The sequence below is a fragment of the Humulus lupulus genome, chromosome 1, assembly GCF_963169125.1.
Source record: "Humulus lupulus chromosome 1, drHumLupu1.1, whole genome shotgun sequence".
Taxonomy (NCBI): Eukaryota; Viridiplantae; Streptophyta; class Magnoliopsida; order Rosales; family Cannabaceae; genus Humulus; species Humulus lupulus.
In genome coordinates, this window is record NC_084793.1 from 305,912,033 (window position 1) to 305,922,391 (window position 10,359).

General features: G+C 36.3%; 2 protein-coding genes across 3 annotated transcripts; both read left to right on the forward strand.

Annotated features, from left to right (window-relative positions):
• LOC133812677 (disease resistance RPP13-like protein 4) lies at positions 1-3,550 on the forward strand. The gene is made up of 2 exons (XM_062246474.1): positions 1-152; positions 766-3,550. Exon 2 carries the CDS (start codon positions 785-787, stop codon positions 3,335-3,337), a length of 2,553 nt encoding a protein of 850 aa, XP_062102458.1. The 5' UTR covers positions 1-152; positions 766-784; the 3' UTR covers positions 3,338-3,550.
• Positions 3,551-6,894: 3,344 nt separating this feature from the next.
• Positions 6,895-9,512, forward strand: LOC133812678 (thioredoxin domain-containing protein PLP3B-like). 2 transcript variants are annotated; one of them, XM_062246476.1, is made up of 9 exons: positions 6,895-7,052; positions 7,318-7,423; positions 7,939-8,013; positions 8,120-8,167; positions 8,277-8,419; positions 8,517-8,589; positions 8,742-8,803; positions 9,009-9,106; positions 9,180-9,512. In XM_062246476.1, the coding sequence occupies exons 2-9, from the start codon at positions 7,340-7,342 to the stop codon at positions 9,281-9,283; spliced, it is 687 nt and encodes a 228-aa protein (XP_062102460.1). In that variant the 5' UTR covers positions 6,895-7,052; positions 7,318-7,339; the 3' UTR covers positions 9,284-9,512. The 2 variants fall into 2 exon arrangements, with proteins under 2 accessions (XP_062102460.1, XP_062102459.1); XM_062246475.1 differs by having other exon boundaries at positions 6,899-7,065.
• The last annotated feature ends 847 nt before the right edge of the window (positions 9,513-10,359 follow it).

Genomic DNA, 10,359 nt, shown 5'->3' on the forward strand with positions numbered 1-10,359 from the left:
TTGCAAAAGCCTTTCTCATATTTTAGCCATTGGAGTTTGCTAGTTTCTTCTACTCTTCTTGTTTCAAAGTTCACACTTTTAGGAGGAGAACAGAAAAGGGGTATAGAGAATAGAGAATTCTTCTGATCTGATTCTCTAGCCAAACTCAAACTGTAAGTTTAAGCTTTTTTTTCTTTCTTTCCTGATGTGGGTTTTGCTTGCTTAGTTGATATTTATATTTATGGATATGATTGTGTTAGTGTCTACTGTCTACTCTTTCCTGAAAAGCTGATTTGATTCAAAGTGAAATACCAGGGTTTAAATTTGCTAGGAAACTGAGCAATTAACAAAAGCCCTTTTGTGAGATTTGTATAACCTGTTTCAGACTCTACTCTACTCTGTTGTTGTTATAATTATTATTAAAAACAAAACTTATGAAGATAATTTTGAACTTTGTGTGTGTTTTTTAATTCTTTTCTATCTCTGGTGCAAGGATTATTATGTTGTTTCTAGTTCTATTACTATTTATGTAGGTTGAAATGGATTAGGAATTGTTAAATTTTCTTTGAAAACTACCTTTCCAAATGTCCAATTCCATTAAGACTACAGTAACATTGCACTGCACTATTAATCAAAACCAAATAATTAGGAGCATAGAAGAATTTGACTTGATAGTTTGACCAAATTAGCAAAAGAATATTGATTTTCTTGAGCTCTTCTGAGCAGAATGGAGTATTTTAAAAAAGAGAAACACTGAATTTATTTGAACTTTTCCTTACCTATTAGATATCTTCAAGGCAAAGACATGGTTGATGCTGTTGTATCTGTGTTCTTGGAAAAACTACTAGAAGCTCTATCCGAGGGGAGCCGGGTTCTGATTGAATTCAGAGATCAATTGGAAACTCTACAGAATGAGCTTCAGTTAATGCAATACTTTCTCAAAGATGCAGAGAGGCTCAAGAGGAAAAACCAGACACTGTGCCAACTCATGGTCAACTTGCGAGAGCATATATATCAAGCTGAAGACATGCTTGCCGATTGTCAACTCCAGCCAATGGATAATGATTCATTGTCTAGTTGTTGGTTAATGCGTTTCAATCCTTCAAAGATACCATTCCAGTATCAAACTGGAAAGCGCCTTGAAAGAATGATTGAGAAGATTTTCGAAGTCAAGAAGAACATATCAACTTATCTTGGAGTGCCACTTTTGAGCCAACCAGGGAATGATCCACACAACGACCAAATACCAAGATGGAGCTCTCCTGTGTATGATCATACCAAAGTTGTTGGCCTAGAAGGTGATACAAATAAGTTAAAGAACTGGCTTTTGGAGGGTGACAAGGAAATATTGGCAATTGGAGTTGTGGGGATGGGGGGGTTGGGTAAAACAACTATTGCACAGACAGTGTTTAACGAGAGGGAAATGGAAGATTATTTCGAAAGGAGAATATGGGTTTCTGTATCTCAAACATTCACTGTAGAACAAATCATGAGAAGCATGTTAAGGAACTTGGGAGATGCCAGTGTTGGAGATGATGCAGGTGAGTTGTTGAGGAAGATAAACCTGTATCTTCTGGGCAAGAGATTTTTGATTGTGATGGATGATGTTTGGGGTGGTGATATCAGATGGTGGAGTAAAATCTATGAAGGACTGCCAAAGGGGAACGGAAGTTGTATCATTATCACTACAAGGATTACGGAAGTTGCACAAAAGATGGCAGTGAAAGAATCAAGAATGCATAGACCCAAGTGCCTTAGTAAGCATTACAGTTGGCTTCTGTTTAGGAATGTAGCATTTGCAGCTGATGGAGGTGTGTGTAAATATCCAGAATTGGAGGGTGTTGGAGAGGAAATTGTTGAGAAGTGTAGGGGTCTCCCTTTAGCAATCAAGGCAGTTGGAGGAATTATGCTTTGTAAACCACCGCGTTTCCCTGAATGGAAGCGCATTGCAGACCATTTTCGAGATGAGCTAGCCGAGAACGATAACTCTGTCATGGCTTCACTCCAGCTGAGCTATGATGAGCTCCCATCTTACCTCAAATCCTGCTTCCTCTGCTTGTCTCTTTATCCTGAGGATTGTGTCATAACAAAGGATCAATTGGTCCATTGGTGGATTGGAGAAGGTTTTGTACCGCTGAGATGTGGTAGGTCAGCTACTGAAGCTGGTGAGGATTGTTTCACAGGATTGACAAATCGGTGTTTGCTAGAAGTGGTTGACAAAACTTATTATGGAGCAATAGACACTTGTAAGGTTCATGATATGGTTCGTGATTTGGTCATTGATATAGCGAAAAACGATGCATTTTCAGGACAAGATTATTCAAATTCTCGCCATTTAAGCATTGACACCCCCATAGCAAACCAACAGTTAATCGCCAATTCGAAGTTGCGGGCACTGTTGTCCACAACCAAGAGCGGGGAAGTGAACAAGATTGCTCTAAACATAGCAAAGAAGTTCTGCGACTCTCGCTACTTAAGAGCCATTGATCTTTCAAGATCAATCTTTGAAACCCCTCTAACAGGTCTGCTTAGTCAAGTTGGTTCTCTCCAACACTTGGCTTATCTCAGCCTAAGCAACACTCACCCATTGGTTCTACTCCCACCATCTATGGAAAAGCTTCACAATATGCAGGTTTTAGATGTCAGCTACTGTCAAAACCTAAAGTCTATCCCTGATTACATAGTCACATTCAAGAAACTGCGGGTGTTAGACGCAAGCCACTGTGGTTCACTCGATTGCCTGCCTAAAGGGTTAGGAAGACTGTCACAGCTCGAAGTGTTACTTGGTTTCAAACCTGCAAAATCTAACCAACCAGAGGGTTGTCGCATAGGCGAGTTGAAAAACTTGATGAAACTCAGGAAACTTGGGCTTCAACTCACTCGTGGCGACGAGATTTTAGACACTGAAATCCATTCTATGGTGAATCTACCAGAGCTGCAGCATCTGTCAATAAGTTGTTTCGACAGTCATGGCGATGATATCATAGCCAAACTAGACAAGTTCTTTCCTCCTGAACAGCTCCATGAACTGAGTCTCAAGTTCTATCCGGGAAAGATTAGTCCAATGTGGCTAAACCCCATTTCACTCCCCATGTTGAGGTACCTCTCAATATGTTCAGGCAATCTTTCTAAGATGCACCAAGGCTTCTGGGGGGATGATAACACTTCTGTTTGGAGAATTGAGGGACTGCTATTGGAATCTCTCTCAGAGTTCGAAGCAGAATGGCCAAGGGTGAAGCAAGTTATGCCATCACTAAGGGTTGTTAGTGCCAGTTGGTGCCCAGAATTGGTGTCTTTTCCTATTCAAGATATTGGGTTTAGAGGTGGCGTTTGGAAGAAGGAAGAGACCACCAACTAATGCAATTGATTTCTATTTTTTTTTTTTGTTCATTTTACTTCTTTGTAAATTAGTGTACAATTTATTTTGTAATATTTTCTGATTTTTAATGTTTGATTATTTTGATAGCAGAATTGGATTGGATAGTATTAAACAATTTTTGTTATATGCTTTTGTTATGTATTCGAGAGAATATTGAAAAAACTTAATAAAAAAACATAATTAATTTATTTATTGTGGAATAATTTAGTTTGTTTAAATTTTGAACTTTATTTTATAACACAATTGTTAAACAATCGAGCTCGAGTTAAGCAACTAATTAGAGCAGTCACAACAAGTGAAGCATTTTATTTTTATTTTACATCATCAAATCTCCATTTTTTTTTTATTGGGAAAATTTAATTAACAAAAATTCAGTTTATGGGAAAATTAATCACATATTGGAAATCAAAATTAAAAAAAAAAAACATCAGCAAAAGGAGGGGTACTATGGTAATTAACATAGCAAAAACTCATCATCTGAAACTTGAGTTCATATCGTGCCTTCAGCCAAGCCACCTCTTCTCTTTCATTTTGCCCGAGCCACCACCTCCCTGTCCTCCACTTGCCCACCTCACCATCTCCACCATCATCTCCCGCCACCCACCCTCACCACCTGCGATTCACCTTAGGCGCACACCTCCGTGAAACCCGGCCAAGAACACCCAGCCGCACCATTGATGAGCACAACCCCAATCCACGCATCTTTGCACGATTCCATTCGCGAGACCCCAAATCCAAAACGACGGGGATAGGTTGAGGTGAGGGATGTGCTAGTGGTGGTCGGAGGCGAGGGAGAAGGGTGGCGTTTTGGATGAGTGCGATTCGTGGTGCTCGGAGCTCCGCAAAATGACGGGGATGGCTGGGGTTGCGACGAGGTTTTGCGCGCAGGGGATGGGGGGTTTTGGTGGTGGTCGAAGGCAAGGGAGGAGGTTGGTTAGTGGTTAGATTTGTTTTTTTTTTCTTTTCTTTCTTTAGATCTGTAGTAGCTGGTTACCTTCACGTTCTTTGTGTGTATATTTCAGGAGGTAACCGGTTACCTTCACGTTCTGATGTGTGTGTATATTTCTGGGTTATTTATGGTAATTGGTTACCTATGTTACTAAATCATACTTACTCTTCCTTTTTTTTCCTTCAAATTTGATGTTTCTTTTCATTTCTAATACGAGTGACTCGTCACCCCTCTTATGGTAACTGGTTACCCCTCTTATGGTAGAAGGTTATTCATCTCATTGTAACTGGTTACCCCTCTTGATACATGTTATTTAACCTCTAAGACTATTTTTTACATAACTGTTAAAAATCAAACAAGTAACTGGTTACCCCTCTGGATAAATGTTATTTAACCTAGTTGTAGGATTTTTTTTACATAACTGTGAAAAATCAATTAAGTAACAGATTACTTTACCCAACCTTTGAAAAAAAAAATGCGCAATCTAAAAAAAATGAAAAAAATGTTTATAATAAATAAAAAATAATAATAAACACAATTCATATTATTAAAAAAAATTAATAAAAAATTTGCAAAACAACCATGGAAAATTTTAATATAAAAATAGTTATATAAAATTAATATAAAAAAATTCCAAACATACCCTTTCAAATTAATAAAAATTGATTATAAACAAACATTTATACAAAAATATGGGAAACTAAACCCATAAAAATAAAATTAAAAAAAAAAAGCCATAAATGAACTTTTGTTGAAGAAAAAAAAAGTCATATTTTTGCCCAAACAATTAAAAATCCCATATGACATGTAATTTCCTCAATAAATAAAGACATTCAAAGATTTTTTATGCAACCATATGTGGCAATGAGAATATAAATATATATATATTAGAGTTTATATATATAAAGAAAAAAAATAATAATTACAATTTAAATAAATTAAACATAGGATATATATTAACAATCACACTAGTTACCCTGAATATAAAACAACTTAAGAGAGAAGTTCAATTGAAAAAATAGAAGTGAACGTGAAGGAGAGAAGGAAAGAGAGAGAGAGAGAGAGAGAGAAAAAATATATGATAAATTAATAAAAAAAATGTTTACAACATGAAAGTAATATATAAATGTAGCACAACACTATACCACATCGGTTGCAGATGCTTTTGTGACCAATTCTTTAAAAATATGCATATTATTGTACTTATTAGTTTTTTCATTTTTCGGTTTGGTTAGGTTATAACAAATTTTAATCAAATTAATGTAAAAATTGAGTTGTAAAAATCTAACTTTAACCTGTCAAATTAAGAAAAAAAATTTTAATCCATCCAATGTTTTAAGCAATTTGGTCAAATTAACCCGCCCAAATCAATCTTAAGTTTTTTTTTAAATGTTCAAATAATTAGTTTTAACAAACTTAAAATATAATAAACATATTCCAAAGTTAGACATATTATTCTAAATTGAAATTTTTTTCTTGGCAACTTTCTAAATTGAAACTTTAAAACATTATTATAACTTCATGGTTAAATTTTTTTTAAAAATATTTAATATTATATATAATATATGTAATAATATATATAATATATGTATGTATAAATAAAAAAAAAACTCTTAGTCAGTTTATTCAGATTATATTAGATTGATTGGTATAATTTACAAACCACCAAATATAATAATTGGACGGTTTGAATTTTTGTAGTTATTCAGGTTGTATTTTTTGTTCGTTTGAATGTTTCGCACAACCCTACCTACTGTTAATGCTCTTATAACACACGAGTAGAGCTGTAAATATGGGTCAGGCTTTCTAGCACGGCACGAAATCAGCACGAGCTTAGGAGGCACGAGCACAACACGACACGAAAAAATATGGGCTTGGGCCAAGCACGTCACGAATTGAAAATTGGCACGGCACGACACGACAAGCCCAAAGGCACGACACGAAAGCATGAACAAACTAGCCCGAAAGCACGACACGATAAAAAACCCGATATTTTGACATTAATAATGATAATAAATTTTTATTTGTCAATTATCTATAAATTAAAATGATAATAAAAGTCTATTATTTTTCACAATGTTTATATTTTTATAATTATATTAATTTATTTTAAGATTTGTGAGTTAAATTTTTTAGCATTTATCAGTAGGTATTCAAATTCTAATAATTATTTTTGATATAATTTTGGGTGAAGTATTATTAAAAAATATATAAAAATATCTAAAACTATAATTTAAATAAAGAAATGTATTTGGATTCAATTCTCCATCTCACATTTTTTAACAATAATAAAATAGGTCTAAATTTGGGCCCGAATAAGAAAAGTGGGCTGGCCTGACACGGCATAACATGGGCCGGACCTATGGGCCGTGCTGGGCTTCCTCTTTCAAATATGAGCTGAGCCGGCTCGACACGAATTGAAATACGGGCCCGGGCCAGCCCACATTTACATCTCTACACACGAGTCTCTTGATGTGACACTAATACCCCTACCTTCGTATAGCCCTTGGGCCTCATCTATTTGAGCCCAATAAACTAAGGCCTGTTACACTAAGGTCCATTCACTCCAATCGTCCCTGTTATAACACTCCCAGCTTCTCTCTAGATGTTGTTGCAGTGGACCAGTGGAGTTTTTGCTTTACTCTCTCGTTTTTCACTGACTTTTTCCGACGCCGTGACTATCACCCACCGCCGTTAACCACGCCAGCATTTGCTTCACGCTCAGCCGTTTATTTATTTCACGCCGTTAGTATTCCATGTAATTTCCCTCTTCATTTTCTTTCGCATAAATTTTGAGTTTTGTTTATAGTTAGATTTCGCATTTGAATATTTACGTGTTGATGATGATGTATTCAAACAAAGAAAATGTTGATTTTTTTTAACTAAATCCTCTTAATTGGTTGTCATTTCTAATATATCTGAGCCTGAATTCTTTCCGATCAAGTATAAACTTGACCTAAAACTTAATCCTGCCATTGTTTAAGAAGCTTTCTCGTTTGGTATGTTTCAGTTCAATTTCTGAAAATTCAAAGATGGATCCCGATTCAGTCAAATCGACTCTATCAAATTTAGCTTTTGGAAATGTAATGGCCGCCGCTGCTCGCGATTATCAAAAGGTTGGATTCTCCCCCCATAAATTAGAAGAAAGTATAGCTATCAGATCTGTTATTGTTCTTTGTTTTGCAACTTTTGAATATTGATGTATGGAAGCTGAGTCTATAAATTCGACATGCTGAGTTCATCATTTATTATATTTATGATCTTTAGACGATATTTTCGATCAGGTACACTTTTCTCCGTGAGTTAAAGCATGTAATTTTATGGTTAGTGAGCAATATGGATATCTCGTGTCTCTGTGTGTATAAGCAATGGAATTTATATCAGTCGGGATAAAAACTACTAGTGCCAATTTTCAAAGTTGGAAACTGCCCAGTTAGGATAAAAGCTCTAGCTAGGTGTCAATCTCCATTATTGGGAACTGATAGTTGGACCTATTATCACTTTGTGATTCACTGTCACAGCATCACTCCATATTAGTTTGTAAATGCAGCCTGCTCAGGTTCCATGAAATTTTCTATGCATTTTCTTTAAAGGTGTGCCATACCCACGTGTAGATTTGTGAATGTTGCAGGAAGTGCTTTCTCAGCAAAAGGCACAGACATCAAGCTCTGTCAACCAGGAAGTTGATCTTGATGAATTGATGGATGTAAGTGCCTTAGACTTCCAATCCAACTCCCATGCTATAAAATGATGGCTTTTTATTTATGTTTATTTTCATTAATGTTTAACTTGAACTGGGTGATCTTACTTAGGATCCTGAGCTGGAAAAATTGCATGCTGACAGAATTGCCGCTCTAAAGGTTTGATTTTGGTTTCCAACTATTGAGTTTCATCCGTGATGTACAATTTACAGGGAGCTTTCTGAGGATTGTAAGTATAAATTCATTTTTTCGGATCTTGTATGATTAGAAAGAAGTTGAGAAGCGAGAAGCATTAAAGAGGCAAGGTCATGGAGAATATAGAGATGTCAGTGAAGGGGATTTCTTAGGTGAAGTTACTGGGAGTGAGAAAGTGATTTGCCACTTCTATCACCATGATTTTTACCGCTGCAAGTAAAGTACCCCCCCTCCTCCTCTCTGTATCTCTCTCTCTCTCTCTGAAACTTCGTATAGCAAAAATTGATGTACTTATGAAAATGCTTCTTTCTAGGATTATGGATAAGCATTTGAAGTCCCTTGCTACAAGGCATCTCGATACAAAGTTTATCAAGCTGGATGCCGAGGTTAGTGTACTTGAATATTTGCTTTATAATTGAATCTTTCATATTCTTTCAGCTAATTCTACTTGATTGCGACGTACTGTTTTTTGGTGACTTGTTACAACTGTACTTATGAGGTACACCATGATTAATTAACAGTCTTGTATGAAACACAGAATGCACCATTCTTTGTCACCAAGCTAGGAGTCAAAACTTTGCCTTGCGTCATAATGTTCAGGTCAGATTATCTGAACTACTTGATTTATTACTTTCTGTTTTTTCAAGTTTCTTGTACGACTTGTAATCAGTATTCGATACTTACAGTGGGTTCTTGGAGGTTATTGATTGTTCCGAGTGACAAGCCAATAACTAGAAACAGTAGTTGGTGTGTGTCATTATTTAAGAATGCTTGCCTGATTAACTGAGTTGAGGTTCTCTTTCAGAAAAGGGATTGCAGTAGACAGGGTGGTTGGGTTTCAAGATCTGGGCGGAAAAGATGATTTCACCACAAAGGCACTTGAGAATCTACTTATCAAAAAGGGTAATTCTTTTTTTTTTTTCATTGTGTTTGCGGTACTTATCCCATGGCAGTGTCTAAAATCTGTATTCTGCAGGTATTGTTAGTGAAAAGAAAAAAGATGACGAAGACGATGGGAATCATGAAGATAGGCGCCGGACAGTAAGAACCTCTGTAAATTCTGATTCTGATTCCGAGTGAAAATTTTACTAAGCTATCTTGAGCCTTTCATATGAATGTATAATTTATTTGCACTAGTTCATTTTTTGACCAAGCAAATGTTGTTAAACTTAACCGTATGAAGAATTTAGTATTAGAAGGCATGAACCACCAGTTTTGTGATTATTCTTTTTTTTTTCCTCTTTTATACTTTTATCTATGTATCTAATGCTTGTATTTCGTTTTCTTCAAATATTGGGTTATAAGTTTATACGGCTGGCATTTCAGTTATAGATCAGTTATAGATTATTATATACTATAGTTTTGGGTAATTAGAATTGTGTTGGTCCAATATGAGCATGTAATCTTGTCAAAACCAAGTAAATTGGTTCCCAGGATGCCGTAAGGCTGTGGCTTTTGGCCATGTCTATGATTGCAGTGAGGATTTCACGGCCGCAGGAAAGATATTACGCCAAAAGTCAAGGTTAAGAAAACTTGAGTCGACAGACATTCTAGAAGGGTTGCAATAATTAGGAGACCAAATGTGACACATAGAAAGGAAATTTAGAATTTCTTAAACGTTGATTTGACATTACACTGTAGCTGTTGATGGTCAATGTCTCAGGATTAATTTTTTCACTCGAATCAACTTCCTATGATCGCCTAAGTTCCCACTCAGTTATAACCAAACCAATGCACACCACCCTGGTTCTCACAATGCACACACCAACACTCAATGGCCCCCCCTACAGTTACTAAACCCACTAGCACCAGAATCGATCATAGACCACACCTCCTTATCGTTCACATAAGCCTTCATGCACATCAAGCCTTTAAATTGAGCAAGCTTGCCCCTGGTGAGTCAGGGCTCATCTGCAAAGGTCCATCCTGGTTACAAGCATCACCATCAACAATCTCCTAGGCAATCAATGTGCTTAACTTCTTTGTTTGGCACTTTCTTGCCATGCATGTTGCAAAGGAAGCACTCTGCAATCTTCCCTTTGCCTTGAGTAGTGGATGTGTTAGTGGAACCTTTTTACTGTTCCTATTCATCGCTCTTTTGACCACCCTTGTGACTCTAGGGCTTGATGCCTTTCTTCCCACCATTCAACTATTTT